At 31.5% G+C, this 22438-nt stretch overlaps 3 protein-coding genes across 4 annotated transcripts; 1 reads left to right on the top strand and 2 right to left on the bottom strand.

Moving 5' to 3' along the window:
* Positions 1-430: 430 nt before the first annotated feature.
* LOC129904340 (probable 1-acyl-sn-glycerol-3-phosphate acyltransferase 4) lies at positions 431-4169 on the bottom strand. 2 transcript variants are annotated; one of them, XM_055979900.1, is made up of 4 exons: positions 3966-4169; positions 1797-2524; positions 1519-1649; positions 431-886 (listed from the first exon to the last, which is right to left on the bottom strand). In XM_055979900.1, the coding sequence occupies exons 2-4, from the start codon at positions 2366-2368 to the stop codon at positions 435-437; spliced, it is 1155 nt and encodes a 384-aa protein (XP_055835875.1). In that variant the 5' UTR covers positions 2369-2524; positions 3966-4169; the 3' UTR covers positions 431-434. The 2 variants fall into 2 exon arrangements, with proteins under 2 accessions (XP_055835875.1, XP_055835876.1); XM_055979901.1 differs by lacking the exon at positions 3966-4169 and adding an exon at positions 2852-3650.
* Positions 4170-5843: 1674 nt separating this feature from the next.
* Positions 5844-7055, bottom strand: LOC129903378 (elongation of fatty acids protein 3-like). The gene has a single exon (XM_055978913.1). The coding sequence runs from the start codon at positions 6989-6991 to the stop codon at positions 6083-6085; it is 909 nt and encodes a 302-aa protein (XP_055834888.1). The 5' UTR covers positions 6992-7055; the 3' UTR covers positions 5844-6082.
* A 9269-nt stretch (positions 7056-16324) lies between these two features.
* Positions 16325-17798, top strand: LOC129904475 (probable galacturonosyltransferase-like 1). The gene has a single exon (XM_055980043.1). It carries the CDS (start codon positions 16358-16360, stop codon positions 17417-17419), a length of 1062 nt encoding a protein of 353 aa, XP_055836018.1. The 5' UTR covers positions 16325-16357; the 3' UTR covers positions 17420-17798.
* Positions 17799-22438: the final 4640 nt, after the last annotated feature.

Consider the following 22438-nt stretch of genomic DNA (forward strand, 5'->3'; position numbering starts at 1 on the left):
CAATTACCTATAGTTGGATTACTAAATGATCTTATTGAGATAATAGCTAAGTGATACATTTGAAAATACATAAAACTGTAACTCGAAGTATAATAGCAAGAAGAAGAAAAGAGGATATAGAATGAACAAACTTAATCACATATACGAGAATTGTTACTTAAAAGTTTCGAGTTCAAATCCTTAAAAAGAAAGGAAAAAAAACTAATAAAAAAGCACCTCCCCCTTTATTGGGCTTAAGTGACATGAATCTGAATTAGTTGGGATCCCCAGACACGTAGAGAACATAAAAGAGAAATGAAAGCTATAATAACAAACAATTATTCTACGGTGCAAATTTTGGAGAATCAAAAACATTGTATTATCCAACAAAGGAAAAGAAAAAGAGAAGAAAGGAAATATTTACATCACTACTACTAAGTTCAGATGGTACCTTTCTAATGACTTTTCATTCTAAGAATTTTATTCAGTTTTTCATTTACAGAACCAAAAATGGGATATGGTCTAAAATTAAAGTAAGCAGCTGAAGCAATGTATATACAAGAGAAAAGTACATAAATTTTTCCCCATACAGATGAATAAAATGTAAAGAATATAAACATAACAGTAATAGCCATTACTATTACTAGATTAGCCAAGCATTTTGCTGTTGATAGTTCTTCTTCTGTTCCTTCATTTGGGAAATGGCCATTAGCAATGAAATCAAATAGTAATTGATCTTTCAAGTCAAATGTCTCCATCAACCATTTAGAAACTTCTTTTTCAGATGCTGGGATTTTCTCAAGAGGAATGCGTCGAACATGAATGTGTACTTCAGAAGGATCAACACCAAATGCATTGTCCAAAAATGTTGGGCACTGATTTTTGTATGCAATGGTTACATCATAAACTGCAAGGATAGTATATGATTGTGTGAATGAAAAGGAGAAAAGGCGGACCTTATGAAGATCAAGAATAGATAAATAAGTCATAAAATAAGTTTTTGTTACAGCTATAATAGTAAAGTTACAAACTTTATTGCCAACACCAACTAGGCCTTAGTCCTAAACAAGTTGGGATCAGCTATATGAATCCTACCTATTCTATCTAAGTTGGATTCATATGGCCGACCTCAACTTGCTTGGACTGAGGCATAGTTGTTGTCAATAAAACAGGTTTTTTCCTATCAGTGTGTAAAGTTTAGTGAACCAAGATAGGTTACCAACAATTTTTGTCATGCTAAAATAATTTATCTGTGTTGAATTCTCACAAAGTACTAATGCACTATAACAGTAAAATCAAAAAACCCTAAGTTGCTCGGACTCTTCAAAAATGTTGCCGCACCTGTGTCGGATCATCCAAAAATGCACTACTATTGAAGGATCCGACACGCATCCGATGACATTTTTGAAGAGTCCCGAGTAACACACAAAAAAACTAGTTTTGTCACATTAAAGTAAATAATTTCCCGCTTAAATGTGAGAGGGGCAACAAAAGTGGAACAAAAACAAGTTTCTATTAGACATGGTAAAAAGATAGAACCTGCATCCAAAGAGCTCCTTAATATTTCCAAGCAGGCATAAAAGCCTTTTGTCTTAGGTAGCAGCACATTATTTAGAACAGGTAATCCATTCCGGCTGGCAAACTCTTGGCTTGTTTTGCACTTCTCGTCACTGAACGTAAAGAAAAATTACAATTTCAGAAAGAAGTCAAAAGTATCGCGAGTGAAAATTCAATAGTTGAGTTCCATTGGGAGAAACAGACAAGAATACAAGACCCAAAGGCCAAAATAACAAAAGAAATGCATAAGATAAACCTGCCTGTAATCTGTTCCTTCAGGGAAAACAGTTAGCCACAATGGATCCTGAGGATTGGTAAAAGTCGAAAGCGCTTGTTTTATCACCGGTTCATCGACTACCCAGTCTCTCTCCAGTGGAATGAATTCTAACACATAGAATCCCCAGCCAAAGACTGGCAATTTCATCAAACTTTTCTTAAGTAGATACTTGATGTGGCCCAAGCATCCTTTCCTCAATGCAAGATTCCACACATACATCCAATCGACCTCTGTTCTGTGGTTGGCGATCAGCAATACACGTTCTCTTGGCGGAACATGATCTCCAGAAAATACCACATTGGTTTCATTTACTTTTTCAAATAGGAATGGCCACAATCCAAGCCAAAGACCAAACAGAACCGCAACAACTTTCCTACTGTAAAGCGTGCTGAAGAAGCGCAAGAGTAAAGCTGCCACAGGCACGAAATAGATCAAGAAAACAAATGCAGTTGAAAGAAGAACCGATAAACATATCACACCCCTTATAATTCTAAAAGGAGTCAGAGGAAAATGTTTTGATTTCTTAGCAGAAGCAGGGGTCTCTTGAAATTCCATCCTGCTTTGGTTCGGTACTCAAGGCGACTATGTCATACTACTGAAGACCTGCACAGGCTAAAGTCACGTCGAACATGCACTCTCAATGCCTAAGAAAGGGGGTGCATTGGGTGAGGCCCCACGTCAATGGAGGACTAGAATTCTTGGAGTTGATATCTGCAATAAGACAGCAGAAGCGTATTAGAACAGATTAATAATATCTTTCACGCTTGAAGAGTCGGTGGAAATATGATGAAATAGGTGATTGCCAAAGTTTCAGAAAGTGGCTAGGCCACCAAGAGTCTGATGGAATGGTCTTTGCTAATTATTAGGATCATAGGAAATGGTAATATTCAAATTCAGAAAGAATTTTCCAATAGTAGAGTATGTTGCGTGTAGTGAAATGTTTCCAAGTAGAGAATAGATTTGGGAGATCATTGATTATATCAAAGGTGTGACAACAAGGAAAAAATGGAATAACTTGAGCCAAAATTTCTAACTTACATTGATGACTTTTTGAGTACAGTTTGTCTCTGAGATGATTCCTAGGAAATTAGTGTGCCAAGTCACATCCAACATACTAAAATAAAGAATTAATACACATTCTGCATTCATATAAGCCCAAAAGTTGTTTACATTCTGCTTTCATACAAATCCCTAATAGGAAATACTAGACCACATATAAGCACACATTTTCTGTTGATTTTGTAAAAGCAATTAAGGCTGGTAACATTCACAACTCTTTATTAGCCCTTTATACATTTGTAACATCTCTGTTTAGTTTAAAAGCAGAACTGTACGCATTTGTAGAGTACATGTAATGTTATTATGGCAAGGAATCATTCCTATCTTAGACAGCAATACACATACACAACACTTCTTTTGTCAACAATCACAACACAACATGAGTAATTAGTTAGCAAACCAAATGGCACATGACACTTAGCAAGACATACTGTTTAATGCTGTTGCAGAGGACAGATTCAAAAAAAATCGAGGAAGGACCGCGTCCCAAGGGGTGTGATTTAGAAAACCATTAACCAATCAAAGACCACATCACGGAGGGGTACCCTAATGCAATGGTTAGTTGTTGTTTTCATTTCTCGAACCCTCACCTATAGATCATACAGAGACAACTTCACTATTTCTTCAAAAACAATGTAATTTCCCTTTATAGACTCAATTAATTTGTTTCCTTCCATTAACATCCAAAAATCTCTAACAATGATTCCAACATAAATCCATTTTCTAGGGGACAACAAAAGTATAAATTTCCATTAGCACACTTTTATTTACTTAATTATTACTCCTATAGATATCTTAACATCCCCCCCCCCCCCTACTCCTTTTCCAGAGCCAAACACATGAAAATTCTTTTCTTTTTGACAATAGGACACCTTATCTCACAATTTTTTAGCATCTCTACTAATCCCAAGATTAGGGGTATAATTTGCATATAGTCTGCCCTCTGGAAACCCCACTCGTGAGATTCCAGAGGGTATATTGTTGTTGGTATAACATCATCACAGAATTTTCAGTAAAGTGACATTAAATAAAAAAAAAAGAAGAGAACTTTGCACATATATATGAAGAAAAGAATAAAGATAAAACTGCATACCTAAAATGGAGAGGGTGGAATGAAAGGATAAGTGTTGAGGGGAAAGCAATAAAACAGTAAGAGAAGACTTATTCAGCATAAAGTTGCGATTTTGAAGAAGAAAGAGAGGTGGAAAGACCACCAAACAGTGGGGATGGTGGTTGCCAAGATCCGAATTATTCTCAAATTATAAACCACAACCTAACTGGATTATTCCCCTTTAAACATATTTAATTTATCATTTTAAAAAATAATTTATTTGGTAGGAAGGGTGTGTTTGGTAGCAAGGGAAATGTTTTCCTTAATATTCACTCTATCTAATATAATTCCAGAAATTATTTCTTGTTTAATGTCAATTTTTCAGATTGGTTAAAATATCTGAAGGAAGAACAATGATGACATTCATGATTGCAACAATTATAGGAATATCAAGTTGTTATGAATGGAAATTTAAAAGAGAATGGTGAAAATAAAATAAATAACAAGTAATGTTTTATAAAATTGTAGAACATAAAGGAAGATGTTGTTTAAGTAGTTACAAAATTTAAACTTTAGTGGATATATAATTGATTCCATATGAAATAGTGAATGAACCTAAGAAAAATATGAGCATGGGGTTCCATAAACTGTGTAGGGCAAGGGATACTAACTTTGAGAAATTTCACTAGTTTAAGAGTTAATTATTTAGATACATGTTAGTTTACAATATTACTTATCCTTTTATATTTTGGTGTGTTCAAATACATCCAGATACATTTATCTCAAGATACATGGTGTCAAAATTATGTGTAGTTTTGTTTTAGATACACTTTATCCAAATAGATTCACATGCATCTGGAAATACATAAACAAATCTCGCTCGTCAGTCGCCACTCTCCTATTATGCTCGCGTATCTGGAATCTTAGATACATACAAATTACACTTACATCTAAATATATGTATCTAATGCAATTCACATGTATTTGGGATACACAAACCAATCTCACTCGCCTCTCTCTCTATTTTGGTGTATGTGGTAGCGAAAACATGTATCTGACTTAAAGTTTGGTATGAAATTATTAATTAGTGATATAAAATATAATTATTTCAAATTATAGAGAGAATTAATAAATATAATAAAAATATTTGTGTAATTAGGTGTTGTATTGAATTTTAATTGGGTCGTGGAAGCTTCTGCTCAAAATATATAGTCAAAGTAATTTGCTTTAATTCTTTCTTCCGTAGAAGCTTCTTCAAATATATATTATACGTCAAACTTGCTTTCAACTTCCCTACGACAAATCGATCCGTGTTATGTTCACATACAAATTAAATAAAAAAAATATTTTTTCCAGATATTTTATGTGTAAAAAAAAATTTAACATGTAAATAGTTTTTTTAAGAACTACTTTCTTGTTCATTTTTATTTGTCAATTATTTCAAAAATAAATTTTTATTTTAATTGTCATTTTTAACATATCAAGAAAAAATAATTATTTCGTTTCATGTTTTATCTTTATCATTAATTATTTATTTCTCAAATCACTTTTTAAGATTTAATACTAATCAATCAATAAGAATAGTGGCAAAATAGACAAGTCAATCATCATGTTAAATACAAATATGACAAATAAAAAGAAGTATAAAAAGAAAATAACCCTAATTCCATGAGTTGTCATTATATTCTACAGTGTCACGTCGGCAGCTATGGTAATTAATTAAGAAGAATTCAACGGAATAGATTAATTGATGTGCCAAAACATCCTAAAATGTGTTCACATTAAAAAGAAAACGTGTCAATTTTGTTATCATTAAGTTCATTATTCGGGCATACTGTAAAAACATTCTCAAAATCACTACGCAAATTTATTGCCATATTATTTTACCACAAAATCTATAGAAATGAGAAGCGCAATATTAAAAAAAAGTTAACAAAATTGATATAAATAAAATATCTTTTAATTGTACACAGCTTGGCAGCGCGTTAAAAGTGGACACACAAAAGAGATCAAAACAAAATAAAAGAATGAGTTTTCTTATTTTCCATCCTGCGATCGATATTCGGGGAAGTCCAATTTATTTAGATTGGCATAAAACCCATTCGAAAAAGTGCTCCCTTTTCATCTGTAGCATTACATCCGTAACATTTCCTTCATACTCACAGATCCTTATTACTTGTTGGTGAAGTTACAAAATCTTCAACTTCAGAAATCGATTCAGCAGCAACACTAAAATAATTTTCTCTAATCAAATAATACGTCTTTACATATGATCTCAAAAACACTAAAAGCACAAACATATTAAGCACTGAATTAAAAAACCAAGCTCCCATTCCATTACATCCACCTTTATAAAAATGCAACAAAAGAACTCCAACATGACATACCAAATTACAGCCCAAAAAAACCAAATGACAGTTCATCACGAACGGAAATCGGGCTCTCCGGAGCCCGATTTCTGTCCAAAAACGGTAACCGTAAACCAAAGCGAAAACTAAAGTCATAAGTAAAATCGCTATAACTTGAAAAGACTGTGAAAATTCAAGCCATAAAAACGACATACAAATGAGTATCGAGTGATTAAAAAGTTGAAAAAACGACAGATTACGACGTCGTAGAATGGTGGAGAATGTGCGTAAAACGTGAAGGAAACGGGATAGGTAAAATGCATATGACCAGAAGAACACGCGCCCTGAAGGGCGCGTGCCTATCGGGAAACAAAGGAGCCATTGGAGCGGCGTTTTCGAACGCCGCCATATCCACTGCGTGTCGCGGATTTCCGCAACAGCGGAGGATAACATTCCGAGGAAAATAGTGGCGGAGATTAACGACATAGAGAGGCTATGGAGGGCGGGGATGGGACCGAGAAGGATGGGGCGGCGCCGCCGTATTAGGAGGAGGAGGAGGAGGTGGAGGGTGACGGAGGTGATGATATAAGCGGAGATAGATAAAATGAGAAATGACCATGTTGAACCCCACATAATTGGACTCCATTGGAATGATGTAATTGATGGTTGTTCTGATAGCAAATAATTGATTCTTTGTATTGTCGTTGCTGCTGAATTCATGTTTATATTTTTGAATTAATGTGAAAATTTTGGTTCATTATAAACTATGGGCTATACCTCATTAATCTAGTATTTAATAAGTTACTACTCCTACCAAATCAATAAATTAATGAGAAAGTAGAATTTTCAAATGGAATTATAATAAGATGAGATCGACATAGAGCAGAAAGAGTATTTATTCTATGACTTTCATCTATTCTATTTTGGCTTTTGATGCATTTGACTTTGACCTTTCAAAATGGGAGGAGTACTCCATCCAATCTTAATGCTTGTCTCGCCTCTCAAGTCAAATTGAAAAAATTCTTTGTTTATTTTATTTTCTTCTAAATAAACGATAGATTTTTCTAATGGGCTCGTGGCCACTAGTCAGTAATCTATAAATTTGATAATTTATTTTTAAGAAAAAGTTTTTTCCATCAATTTCTTTTGGAAATAGCAAATCATTAGATACAAGTAATTTTGAACAAGGAAGAAAATGTAATGCCAGGTACGTACAAGTAATCATTGGCAGGCGGCGGCATGGTAAAATCGTGCGTATATATATATTTAAGATTATGATTGATAAAATATGGTTGTACAATAACGTATAATAATTGTCAACATGTTCACTTCGATAAAAAATTTCCATGTTCACAATTACATTAATGTTGTGAAAATTAAATAAGCAGTGCTAGGATTTTAAATTCTAGATTTTTTATAATTTATTTACATATATTAAGTAGATTTTTTAAAAATGAATACAAGATAGGGATGTGCTAATCGTAAACAGAAAGGTAGCTACGCTCTTGATTACATACAAGATAAAATTTTGCAAATACTAGTTCAGTAATCTAACTTGTATTCTTTTCTTTTTTCTTTCTTTAGAAGGTCTTTCTGGTTCAAATACTCTTTTTATTACCTACAAGATTATAGTTATGAATTTAGCAATTAATCAATAACATAATTTTGGCTCAAACTTTTTATTTATGTTAACAATCTTAGTTATTATAAAGTTTTGATGATTTAACAAACAATGGAAACTGGTAAGGGACCTGATCCCCTGTGAGAGTTATGATGATGAAAAAAGGACAACCGACATAAAGTACACTGTACACCCTGCCAAAAATGCAGATCGTAAGTGCGCTAGTGCGCGTCGTTTTTTCAGGGTGGCAGGCTTTCAACCAATAGCATTGCTTCGGGAATTGTGTCAAGCATATATATATGTTTTCTCTTCAATAACACAATTCATTTTTTGCATCAGATTCTCAAAAACACAGCAAATGTCTTTTCTCTAGAAAATACCTTTTCAAAGAACAACAGGGACCTGATAGAGTTATCATCGTTCTTAGTTGTTTTTAGAGTTTTTATTTCAGTGTTCATAACTGTAGATCTATTCCAAATCTATAAAGGAATAAGATCAACTTAAGTTTTCTTTGAAATTTTCTTGATATAGCTAAAGTTAGCTATGGAGGTGTCTTAAAGTCTAAGTTGGACTATGGTTTGTTTATTTAGTGGACAATGGAGTTATTGCTTTGAATATGTATGTAGCAGGAGTGTTACATTGAGGTGGAAGGGATTGAGAATTCAAAATCCTAGATTGAAAGAGCTTGTAATCTGAACTTTGACTCTTTGATTAGTGGAGTTGTTTGGTGAAATCCAGTGAAATAGGTCGTGGTTTTTTCTTTCTTGAGCAAGAAGATTTCCACATAAAATCTTGTGTTGATTTTACTTCACGTTATTTACTTCTCTGCGATTGTTATTCTATCAAGGGACTTGATCCTTGTAGTAGACTCATATATTCTATCAATCTCATCTAATGTGTACAAATAAATTATCTAGGATCCAGAAAACAAAAAATAAATATATTATAATCTAAAATTCATAAATTTTTGGTTTTGAGTTTGCACTTAAAAAGGGATGGTATTTACATCAATGACCCGGGTTTTGAAGACCACGACACCCTAATCTTAACATAACTGAGTTATATAAATCAGATACTTATGAGTTTTACCTTAATACTTAGATTTTAACAATGTTGAAACAATTGAAAGTGATAGTTCCATAGTTAAAAAGGTGTGCATAATTTAATTCCCTCTTATATCATTTGCCCTTATTATTGTTAGTACATATTCTTGTTTATTCCTAAGATTAATTAATGACGGACAATCTTCATCGTTTGAAGAAGCAATAGGAATAGGGGACTATTGAGGATAGTGTTTTCGGTACACAAATTCGAATCTAACATCTAGTGAGTTAATTAAGTTCAGTATTTAAACGAAAGAAGGTTGCAGTGGACTCAAAAGTTTGGGTCCAGACAAATTTGAAGGTTGCAATTGGCCCAAAATTTTGACTCCATAAACAGATTTGAAGACTATATTGCTGGTCCAAAGTTAATTTAAAAAGCCCATCATCCCAAGTTTCGAATGCTGCACAATTGGCACAAAGGTATGACTCCAAACAAATCCCTTAGTCATAAAACAGAAGTCCTAACTAAGTATTGAAGTCATAGTCCACATTCTGCTTAAGCTTCTATAGTGTGACAATTTTCACTAGAGTTAACTTGGTAACGATGATGGTGGAAATAATGTAGCACATATTAAGCGGAACAGTCGATCGAGATAATCAGAACACCAGAATATATAAATGTGTAACAAATAACTCGATAGCTCCAATTCAGTTGCAAGATATCTTATCCGATCCATATATTTCATCATTTGAGAGTCATACATACCTAGGCAAAGGTTGTTTTCATTGGAACTTTAATTGTATAAGTGACAATTGCCACTACTTCAAAAGGAGGCCATTACTGTCTTTTCATGCACATGGGTTGCTCATGTCACATACCCAAAAAGTTGTTACTTTCAATTATTTCCAGCACTTTGAAGGATTATCCAGTTTGTTGGTGTCCCAATTTTCAATCATGTATTGTGATAGTGTCATTCTAGCCTTCTATGTGTTGTATCATATGCTTAACTGTTTTGTACTTTCTACTGAAAGAACGAAGAAGGTATAAAAATATACAAATTTTAAATATGTATCGAATAAAACGCGACAAGTTAAAACATATATTTAGGCGTTCGGACTATTATAAACCAAATATTATATGAAGTGTTTTGTATTAATTAATGAAGTTTGCATATTCGCTTTTTGTATACGCGTTTTTTTTTTCTAGTCCTTTATTATTAAGTCTACTTTTTGAAAAGACCCCAAAAAGCATAAAGAGAGTGTCAGAGAGTGGAGACTCTGCAACAATGATTACGAAATTACAGCAAGTTGAATTTTTTTAAAAACATATTTTGCTGTCCTTGAACAGTTTGGTGTCGTTTGGTTTAAAGATAATTAGGCAGAAATAAATAATATTGTAGAAATTAAATTTGTAATATAGAGATTAATAATGTGTGAATTATATAATGTAGAAATTGAAATAATATGTTGTTGTTTACTTTTAGTAAGACAAAATTGTTTAATACATGAGAGTTATTTAGTTCATTTTAATTGTTTTGGTCCTATTATCATTTTAGAATATTTTTCTTTGCTTAGGTATCGAATACAAAAAAAATAAATTAGGAATTTACTTATTTTTCATGAAAAGCATTTTCAGTTGTACCGAACACACTCAAAGTGTAAAAAGTGTATCCTAAACAATTATTATTTTTATTATTTTTGATTCATGTAACTTCGAAGCAGCCGCAGACATGTGAATTCAATGGTTTAATTTGACTATAGATTCAATTGATCCTATAACTTTTACTCTTAACCTGGATTTTCAGTATAAAATCTTGTTGAAAAAATTGAGTTACGAACCCATAACTCAAACAAGATGATTGGTTTGGTGGTTAAACTCTAAATCTTGAATTCATAGAATTACGATTTTGAATTCAACCTCTGATTTTAGATTAGTTATTATGATCAATCATGTGATCAAGTGCACTCATGGGACTTTAAGAAATTAATAAGTTACATTCATAGTATACATGCCCTGAATGGAACACTATATACATATCATTAATTGTGAAATGGGGAATTGAATGACTAGTGAGGAAGGGAAACTTATCATACGTAATTGCATCGATCTGTCAATTATGAATGTGAACATGCACAAAATGGCTACGTTTTTTCTACGTACCTACATTAAGGCATGGAGACGAAGTTAAAACCATGTGCTCCACCAATCCCTTGACTCGTCTTACTCTCAAGTTTGAAAGGGGTTAATGACATCGACATATTTATAAACTCAGTTTATTTTGACATGTTTAATTCGGTTCAACTGAATCTTGGGGTAAATAAGTAGTCAAATTGATGCATGAAGAAATCTTATTAAAAATGTTTAATTTTAAGAGTTTATATTACCCTAAAATTATTTGTCTATAATTTAGATAAATAATACGAGAAGGGGAGTGGCCCGGGGGATGAAGATAGGGCACATTAGAGAGGGGTGATATGACATATTCAATATGGAGTATGGAATAACAATTGTGAAACTAAATTTTTTTTAGTGATTAAAAAGAATTTGAATATGTACCAATAATTTTGAAGGGTAGATCGATTGGAACAAAGTACAAAAATTAAGAATGACTTCAAAGAAAAGTAGTTATTGGTGTCACGTCAACGCACAAATATTGGTAAAATCTCAGATTCTTCAATAACTTAACTAATACTCACTGGTTTATAAATAGTTACTAGTTATGAATCTATTAATTCAAGCCACAACTAATTTTCAGCACATAGTAACTTACACAAAGGATTAAGACACCTCCAAAAATGAATTTTGTTTTAGTTTGATGAAGAAGACTGAGGCGATTTCAGAATTTTATTTGGTTGAAATTCTTTTGTTGGACTTAATATGTGCAAATTTGAATAATTGATTAGTTGGTATTAGTAGATTACGAATGTCAAATGTCTAAAGTATGTTTTAAAAGAGCCCGGGATACAACTTTCGATTTCAACCCGAGATCTGACCTCAGCTCGAGTTGAAATTGGGTCTTTGGCGCTATATAGGTCAAGGTCATAAGTCGTTTCCCGAGTATTGAGTCGAAGTTGGGAGTCCATTCCAGGTTTGAGGTTGAGAGTCGAGTCTTGTAAAAATATAATTTTGTATATTTTTTTCTTCTCAGCTAACTCAAGCACACATGTGATTCTTATACATACCTAGTAAATATAATAAAGTAAGGGGGGGGGGTTAAGTTTTCATTCGACATGAAAAAAATCAGACCATTGACATGCATGGACCCATATTGATTTTTTCAAAGTTGCTTGAGCATAGAATGCATACTAGGTGTAATATTATAAGTACTTTTAATTTTGAAACTTCTAAGCATCTTCAGATAATTTACTTTTATTATTGAGCCACGTGGGTGTAATGACTTATAATATGTAACTGCATTTAATATACTAGTACCCCTAAGTTGAATAATATTACTATCATTCTGACAAAAGAATTCAATGAATGAACGATGGAAAATATATATGCATCTTCTTGTGAGATATTTTAAAATTTTAGCTATGGGGTATACAAAATTCATTTATAGATAATTTAAAATTTGTATCAGTTAGATAGGATCGGAGTTACAATATAAGATATATATAAATCTGGATAAATTTAATTGTTTTTGCTTAAATTCTATATTGTGGCACTTATAAACTTTGCAGATAATCATATAATAAGAGGTTAAAGTTCTTCATTTTCGACCTCAAACTCATCCAATAACGTGACTATATTGATTGAAAGGTAAGTTGAATTAACGTTCTCTATCAAAAAATTAAACTGTGTGCGTATATAAAACTTAATATTGTGTGTATATATATAGTTCAAACATGATATTTTATAAGCATATATATTAAATATTATTAGTAAGATTTATAAATTCACTATTAAACTGTAAAGAATATAACTTAGCTTGTGTTTATAATTAGAACGGTCCAGCTCTGCTCCAGCATATTGGAACCACGTGCTGTCAATTATCCAACAACAAGTCCTGCTGACCTTTTTTGACTTTTCATCTACATACATACGTAAACTTTTTAATATTCCATCAATTACTCTTACGTCAAAAATATTTATTTTTTAACTCATAGGTAAAAAAAAAAATTGAAAAGCTGAAGGTTAGCCCAAAATTCATTTTCATTGTGTTTAATGTGTTTTAAAGCAAAGCACGTTGCTTATGCTGAATTTGGAAGAATTTAAATTGTAGTTGAAATGTCCTTATCAGTAACTTTGAAAAATTAATTGGTCGATTTTCAAAAGCTACTATTATTATTTATAAATAGGAGCATGGTTGTTTTCACTGTATGGTGTCATGTCAACATATAATTAAGTAGTGTTATGGTCATTTTTCAACTTTTGCAATTGAAAAAAATTTACTGTTATTATTATTATAGAATTTTAAATTTTATAAGTAAACCTTCAGAATATTATCGTGGAATAATTTACCTGCAATATTTAATTTAAAACTCTGTAATAAGAACGCTAATAGTTGTATTTGTGGTCTTGATGTTAAAGTTGCGACTTTTTAATTCTTGTTAATGAACCTTCCCAATCATCATTTGATCGGATTTTTGTGCTTACATTTTATTTTTATTTTATTTTTTAAAAAAAACTCCCTGATCTTTTTCAAAGGTTTGGTCAAAACTCATTATTATTAGAGTCATAGTTATTTGTATGAACCCATTTGATTTAAAGTTTGAAACGTAAATTAAACTAATATAGGGAAACTTTTTATTTGTTTGCTTTAGATCTACAACATATGTACATTTAACTCTGTTTGTGTGAATTAGTATTTCACGTTACTAATTTTAAACTCTATATCTAATGTAAAATTAATATTATTGCTACTTATCTGGGATAACGTGTAGTTATTGTTTAATTTTAGGTTTGCAGCATGTTTAATTTGTTGGTGTCCCACATAGGCTAAACATAGAATTATAAACGTAAAAAGAACCTATCGTGACTAGTAGGCAGTAGCTAGCTTCTTCATTTTTTACGTACAAATTAACACAATCCATAATGTGTGACAACTTGATTATTGAATAGATGAGAGTATTTAATGAATAGATGAAAGGAACATACTAATAGTAGTCCCTTCATTTCATATTAAGTGAATTTTTTAGGGATTTTTTATTGTTTAAAATAATTGAATTGTTCAAAGTTCAAGATAGATGTTTGAAACTTTTTCCATATTTGCCCTTTTATTTATTGAAATTTTATATTTTCTAGGAGATAAATCACACTACTTGCAAAGTTATCTTTATGATTTTACAAAGAGCAATAGTGAAAAATATGGTTCAAATTATGTCCTTGAATGTTTTTTTTTAAATATGTGTGTATTGTCTTACAAATTCACTTAATATGGAATGGAGGAACTACGTATTACTAATTAATGAGCTTCATTTAACTTTTGGTGCCCTTAACCCTACTCTTGTGACCTCACAATTAGATGCCAAAATTAATATTCCCCGTTTCTAAATACTATTTGTCATCTTTATCAAGAATAAATGATAGACAACATTTGCCATTTTAGAAAAATCAAAGGCATAATTAGTACTATGTATTAGTATGTTCCTTCATCTATTCATTAAATACTATCTAGTATTAGTATGTTCCTTCATCTATTCATTAAATACTATCTAGTATTAGTATGTTCCTTCATCTATTCATCTATCAAGTATTTAGGAACAAATTAAGTGTTTTATCATAATAATTAATACCTATATTAATTAATCTATAGTTTAAGTCTTAAAAAATAATTTGGAGAATGAATAATTAACGTTTAAAATAAAAATTTATTTTAAAATATTAAACAAATAAAAGTGAACGCTGGCAATAGTATTTGACAATTTCTAATCCCTCTTCATATCCTCTAGAAGATTCACTTGAAGCTCTATGAAGAATGGGGAGTGCTTAAATATGGTAGAAGACTAAAAGGTTAGTAAATCAAAATGTGATCGTTATATATGTCTTGTCTAGTATGAAATCAATCAACACCCCTTGACTTTTTCTTTATTACTGAAAAAAAGAGGATTAAATACATCCAATATCTACCCAAAATCAATAAATTGCATGTATTATATTACTTCATAATATGTTTTACATCTTCATAAGATATTTGTGTATCCATAAAGAGAATTTAACTATATTATGAACTAGTATATTTCATGTGCGATTATATATGGAGATTTTTCAATGTTCGTTGAATTGCTAGGCTTTAGTGGTGATGCTCTTTACTACAAATTGAATAAAAGTGCCAAGGAAAATCTTAATAGTTAAAGTAATTGAATCATATAATTTTTTACTTTGTCGATGGAGGTTCAATTTCCTACCATATTGTTTATTTTCCTTACTTATATAACATAACGTGACATATAAAACTATTTCACTTTCTCATGACACTTTTTTTTCTTTTTAAACTCTATGATCAGTTAAATATCATCGTAAAACAAAACAAATCGAGCATATATTAATACTAAGTTGTATTTGATGTCAAGAAAATTATAAGTTTATAACCGCATTTGTATTTTTGCAGTTACTCACTAAAAATTCTTTTACGTGTCTCTGTCCCTACCCCACCCCCACAACTTCTTTTTCTTCTCTCTTGAGTAAGTTTTCTTTAATTTAGTAAGTACATTTTTTTTCTCATATTCTTATAGAAATCACAAATAATTTAAAGTATATTTTTTCTCTTACATATGCCATGAAGGATTTGTTTTAAAATTTTATTTCATAATGTGGATAGGGAATATATAACAAGGAGAGTAATCATTTTTTTAAAAAAATTACTTAAATACACAACTTATTTTATCATATACTTTAAAAAAATTTATCATTTAAAAAAAATTCAAAAATTTCTAACTCTCTCCTATTCTCAGATACATCTCTTTACACAATATATCAGTTGGATACATCTTTTACGTGATGTATCAGGACGTCGGATACATCACTTTACGCGATGTATCGGTCACTTTACGCGATATATCGATAGGATACATCACTTTACGCAATGTATCAGATGGATACATCATTTTATGTGATGTATCAGAACGTTTTGGATGTATTCGGATTTCACTAAATTTAAGGGATTTTTGTAATTTAAAAAATAATAAAAATAAAATGTAATTAACTCTTAACACTATAAAATTTGTGTAATTCTTATTTTTTTTAATACTATAGATAGGTAATATGTAACGAAGAAAATATTTATTTTTTAAATAATGTGAACAGCTAATATGTGACGGGAGAGTACTATTTTATTTAACTCACTTACCAAAACGTCCAAAATCATATCTATACTTCAAATTCAAACTAACGCCCACCCCCTACCCCCACCCCACCTAAAAACCCAATGAAATAAATATGAGTCTCTTCTCATTACCAAAACTAAATCACTCCCCCACATGAAGCCACAAAGACAGCTCCTCTTACCCTTTATTTTCATTTCTTTTTTCATCATCACCACCACCACTGCCGCCGTCAGAATCAGCAATGCCGCCGCTGCACCGCCGCAACAGTTCAGAGAAGCCCCTGAATTCTACAACTCAGCTGAATGTGCTTCAATTGAAAATACCCACAACTTAATTTGCTCCGATGAAGCTGTTCATGCAGCAATGACTCTTGATTCAGCTTATATCCGTGGATCAATGGCTGCTATCCTCTCCATTTTACAACATTCTTCTTGCCCACAAAACATAATTTTTCACTTCGTTGCTTCAGCCTCCGCAGACGCGTCACATCTACGCTCCACCATTTTAGCTTCTTTCCCTTACCTCAAATTCGAAGTTTATCGATTTGATGATTCCTCTGTTTCTGGTTTGATTTCAACTTCTATCCGTTCAGCTCTTGATTGCCCTTTGAACTATGCGAGAAGCTACTTAGCTAATATTTTACCTTTATGTGTTCGGAAAGTTGTGTATTTAGATTCCGATTTGGTTTTGGTTGATGATATTGCTAAACTATCAGAAACCCCACTTGGGGAAAACCAAATCCTTGCTGCCCCTGAATACTGCAATGCGAATTTCACTTCTTATTTTACCCCAACTTTCTGGTCTAACCCATCTCTATCTCTTACATTTGCCGATCGGAAAGCTTGTTATTTCAACACAGGGGTGATGGTAATCGATCTAGATCGATGGAGAAATGGGGATTACACAAGAAAGATCGAAGAATGGATGGAATTACAGAAACGTATGAGAATTTACGAATTGGGTTCATTGCCGCCGTTTTTACTTGTGTTCGCCGGAAATATAGCTCCGGTAGATCACAGATGGAATCAACATGGACTTGGGGGAGACAATTTTCGTGGACTCTGTAGAGATTTACATCCGGGTCCTGTAAGTTTATTGCATTGGAGTGGAAAAGGGAAACCTTGGGCTCGGCTTGATGCTAATCGGCCATGTCCGTTAGATGCTCTTTGGGCTCCTTATGATCTGTTAAAACCTCCATTTTCATTCGATTCTTGAAGATGGGGATTCAAAAAGTTTTTGACTTCAGAACAAACAAGTCAGCAATGGTGGAGAAAATGAAATAAAATCGCTGCAACTGTAAAGAATTTGGCGAAGAAGAAGATGATGATGAAGAACTGGGTTTAGAAAAAAATAGAGGATGAAAGTTTTAAGATCCAAATCTTCAAAATTAATAGGGAGGATTAAAAATTCATTTTTCTCCTTCTAATAAAATTTACAATATATTTCTTGTTTTATTAAACTTCCCATTTTACTGGAGACTTTTTTCCTGAATGATGTATGTATCTTTGAGCTCTATATTGTACAGGAGGAGTTAAAAATTTTCTCTTCTTAGATTATACTGCTTCTTATTTTCAATTCCAATTAACAAATGTTACTTTCTCTCATTTAATTTATGCCATGGTTGGATGGATAATTGATCGTTTGTTACGTTGTCTATAGTATTTTATCATGACTATTTTTATTATTTTTCTTTCTAATACTTTGGATTTTTTTTTGAGCCAAGGGTGAATCAATTAGTAATAACATCTCTATTTCAAAGGTAATAGTAAGGTCTCGTACATTCTACCCTCTTCGGCCCACATACATGATAAGTTCCTTCATGGTATGGTAAGATTATGTCCACGTATTAACGTTCGAAAAAAAAAAAAAGATTCACGGCTTAGATGATGTTGTTCCTTCTCAGAGCTCACTCCTGAACATACAAAATATATTAATATTGTTATATACTCACAAAATGAAATAAGTTATAATTTTTCGTGTAAAAAAAATAAAATTTACATAATTTGAATCTCGAGTGTCACCTAAATCGAGCAGGAGGTTGTATGAAGTTTCTCCTTAACACTTCTGATGACTTCTCGAATACCAAAGAGAGAGAAAATTGAAAAGGGTATATTTCAAGTTTAGGGTTATTAATTGTATACTTTGCTTTCCCGCAATTCTGTTCCCATTTGAAAACGATTACTTTGATATTAAGGTATGTTAATTAATGGTGTTTAGTGAAGTACTTTAATCTATAAATTCCATTAATGTATCTTCCAAGAAAGTGTGATGAGCCCAAAACAAGTGTAATTCATAATACTTTTCTCTCAAAAGTATTTGAAAGAGGTTTTTAATTTTATACATTCATGTATTTTGATCGACTTTTACTCCTCTCTCTTTTCAATGTTATATGTCTAGTTATAACTTACATTTATGTTATACATACAATAATTTATACAAAAAAAAGAAGAAGTTAAAACACATTGACAATATAAAAACTTACTATTGCTAGATTTTAACTGGATGCTTAATTTACAGGACAAAGTGGAAGTGTCATTTGCAGCAGACAAAATGAGAAAAGTGTGTCTGAGATAATTTAGACATGTAAAGAGGAGGTACATAAATGCATTAGTAATTAAAAAGTATGAGAGATTGCTACAATAGATTTTAAATGAGGTAGATGTAAGTCAAAGACGAACCGAATGAGGTTATTAGACATGTCATCACGCATCTTCAACTTACTAAGGACTTGCTCTAGACATGAAGTCGAGGATTATGATAGTAATGTCGTGGGTTGCCAAATGTCGTAATATTTTTGTGTGTGAGAGATAAGGGGGGTCTCCTCTTCTCATCTTCTCGTAGTATCTCTTCTTTAATTTTTATTACTAGTTGTTTACTTCTCAATTCTTATCTTGCTATTTTATTATCATTATTTTTCTTTCAATTATGTTTTGATTACACTTTCTTTGAGGTAAGAGTCTATCATAAACAATATATTTTACTCTATAAAGATAAAAATAAGATTTGTATATATTTTATATATCCTTTCAAGATCCTACTTATGAAATTACACTCAATACGTTATTCTTGTTGTTAGGTGCTTAAATTTACCATATTATACTTAATACGTACAAAAAGTTACTACTTATTGTTAGTCAACTTTATGGCATAAAACACTTATCAATGTACTACTTATCAATGAACAAAATTTAAATTAATCTAAATAATATTTACACAATCATACCAAATCCAAATGGAGACCCAGTCTTAGATATTCTTACAGCCAATTAGTTGTGAGTAAACTAAGTAGTTAACTAAAGTACAGTTTAAAGCTGGCATGTGTTTTGATTTCAGAAACTTCTTTTTTTTTTTTAATTTAAGTATCCAAAATATTTTTATAAGTATTAATCTCTAGAGTATTAGCCGACTGCCAGCTAAATTTTTGTGTCTATTGACTCTTTCCTAGTATTGTTTAAACCTCTTTTGTCTTCCAATAGACTTTGACATGACAAACCTAATTTACATTTTCTTTTTATGTTTTATACAGAACGTCATATTCTTTTCTGATTATAATTATAATTAATGCATCCCTAATAAGGTTAATAAAATGCTCATATTATTTTCTAAAAAATAATGTAAACAAGCAAATCTTCATTTGGTTTGGAATCCTATATTGTAATGACCTGTTAGATCATTTTGGAAAATAGTCATTTTCCCTGCATAAAAGACTTCTTCCGTATATTTAAATTGGAAATTTTGGACTATTCGATAACTCCGGTTAATTAGTTGATTGATGATTTTAAATAATTAATTTAATTGATGGGCTAAAATATTAACTTATTTAATACCACTTTTATTATATTTATTAGGGTTTGTTACTTTAGTACCTAATAAAAGAAAAGAAAAGGAAAAAAAAATGAGAAATTAAGTTTTTTTTAAAAAAAATGAAAAGGAAAAACAAATAAATTAAGATAGGGGTCTGATGGCATTGGAGCCATCAAACTTGAGCAACAAATAACAACGCCGCAGAATGCAGAAACAGAAATAAAAAACACGGATGAAGAAAGAAAAGAAAGGGGAAAAGAAAAATAAAAGAGGAGAAAAATAGGAATTTTTATTCCAAAGTATCAAGGTAATTTTGATAGAGAAATAACGCTGAAATAAGAAAATATGACCATAGGTTCTTCACATTAAATCTTGATTTGGGGGTCGAATAACGATTCGTTTTAACTAAAATTTGACATGTGAGTTTATTTTATCACGAATGAACATAATTGAAAAGAAAATTTCAGATTTGGCTTCAATGACTCGGGATGACTTTTTGACCCAATTTTTTATTCGAAAATAAATATAGCAATATGAGTGTCATTGAATTCGTATTCTTATGAAGATTATGTATTTGAGCAGATTTTGATCATTCGGAAGCGTTACAAAAGGCTCAAGTTTTAAAGTGTTTATTCAATTTAATTGAGGCAAGTGAATTTCTAAACCTCAGTTTAAGCTTGTAGATGTTTGTATTTCATTGTTATGTGCACTGGGAGTAATGAGAATTGGACTGGGTCATTGACTGTATGATTGGTCTTAAAAATGAAGATGAGGGGTATAAAATGGTGATCTAATGACTATGTTGATGAGAGATAAGAAAAATTATTGTTGTTGTCATGTTATTATCGTGAATCATATGAACATGAATTGATTGCATTGGTTCTAACATACTGTGCTGAGACTGAAAATGATATAAAATAAAAAGGTCGGGCCACACGCTCCATGACAGGTAACATGGACATAAATGTCCCCCATAGGTTTGGGACTGTAATTCAGCGGATGTGTATCGATAGGACAGACATGCATCATCTTATTGCATTGCATCACACTTTGTTGATATTTGTGAATTCGTGTTTACCACTTACTACTCTGTATATGTTGAACTTGACTTGATATGATTCACTTGATGAAACTACTGATGAGTATTCGTGGACTGTATTATTATTATTGTGTAGAATTGAGCTGGTTTTATGCAGGTTGTAGTTAAGGAGGTTCGGTTGGGATGACAGGAGTACTTGTATCTATTAAGCTTTGCTTAGTTTTAGTTATCCATTTACTGAGTACCGTGTTGTTTGATACTCACCCCTTGTTTTACACTTGTGTAGGTTGTGAGCCTGGACCTGCTTGATCTCCTACTTTTTCTACCACATTCGAGGCTATCATTTCGAGTGTTGAGGTAGCTGTTACATCCATCTAGCGGATACCTCTTACTCTCTTATTATGTTTTAGTCTTATTTTAGAGACAAAGACATTGTGACTGTATTTTCTTTTGTACTTCGGTAATGTATTAGTGGCTTGTACACGTGACAACCAATCTTGGGGGATTTTGAGTTTGTTTTATGTGTTTTCGATTAAGTTAAATTTTAATTTATTTCTTTTTCTTCCGCATCTACTTTTCGTTGGGTATTAGGCTGACTTGTCTCGATGGATAGAGATGAGTGTCATCACACCCGTGTTTGGATCGTGACATATATACTCCTAAGTTTCAAGTTTTTGACAAATTTTTATCCTCTTATGACCATTACAATGTTTCACATAACTAATAGAGAGTGGTAACAATGTCTAATCCGAGATTTTTTTTAAAGATTTACTATATCAAATAATGGCGACGAATGCAAAATTTTCATTAAAAGAATTCATCATCTTAATAAATACATAAAACAAAAAACCTAAATTCTATATAGTAGTATGATTTCCGACAGAAGGGAATTAAGATGAACCCTTAATTTTGCCTCTAGCTCCTCCTCACTTAAGTCGATATATATAAGTACATTTTTTAGGGGAATTACTATGAATATACAATAAAAACCTACCTGTATCAAATGTTTACGACAAACTTATCAACGATAATGCACTCTTTGTACTACCTTTAATTATACTAAATGTGTACTTACTTTCATTAGTGATAGATATATACTCCTTCTGTTCCACACTAAATGTCATTTTATAAATAAAAAATATATATTTCAAAATAAGTGTTACATTAGAAATTCAAGACAAAAATTAGCATATTTTTTTCAACTATATCTTTATACTTGTCTTCTTAATAGTATTCAATTTTCAAAAAATATTTATTAAATAAGAATAATTTAGTAAACTACATATCAAGTTTTTAATGAACTAATTTTTGCTAAAATAACACTTATTTTCAAAAGAAGAACATATCATGTTACTTCACACTGAATTACTCAAAATTTTGATCCATATGCA

Source organism: Solanum dulcamara, chromosome 9 (assembly GCF_947179165.1).
Source record: "Solanum dulcamara chromosome 9, daSolDulc1.2, whole genome shotgun sequence".
NCBI classification, from domain to species: domain Eukaryota; kingdom Viridiplantae; phylum Streptophyta; class Magnoliopsida; order Solanales; family Solanaceae; genus Solanum; species Solanum dulcamara.

What these genes read in the sequence shown, in the direction of transcription:
- LOC129904340 (XM_055979900.1), bottom strand. Translation starts at nt 2,368, where the DNA reads ATGGAATTTCAAGAGACCCCTGCTTCTGCTAAGAAATCAAAACATTTT. An exon ending in CCTGAAGGAACAGATTACAG is followed by an intron (nt 1,650 to 1,796) that starts GCAGGTTTATCT and finishes CTTTACGTTCAG; the next exon opens with TGACGAGAAGTGCAAAACAA. An exon ending in AAGGAGCTCTTTGGATGCAG is followed by an intron (nt 887 to 1,518) that starts GTTCTATCTTTT and finishes CTATCCTTGCAG; the next exon opens with TTTATGATGTAACCATTGCA.
- LOC129903378 (XM_055978913.1), bottom strand. Translation starts at nt 6,991, where the DNA reads ATGAATTCAGCAGCAACGACAATACAAAGAATCAATTATTTGCTATCA.
- LOC129904475 (XM_055980043.1), top strand. Translation starts at nt 16,358, where the DNA reads ATGAAGCCACAAAGACAGCTCCTCTTACCCTTTATTTTCATTTCTTTT.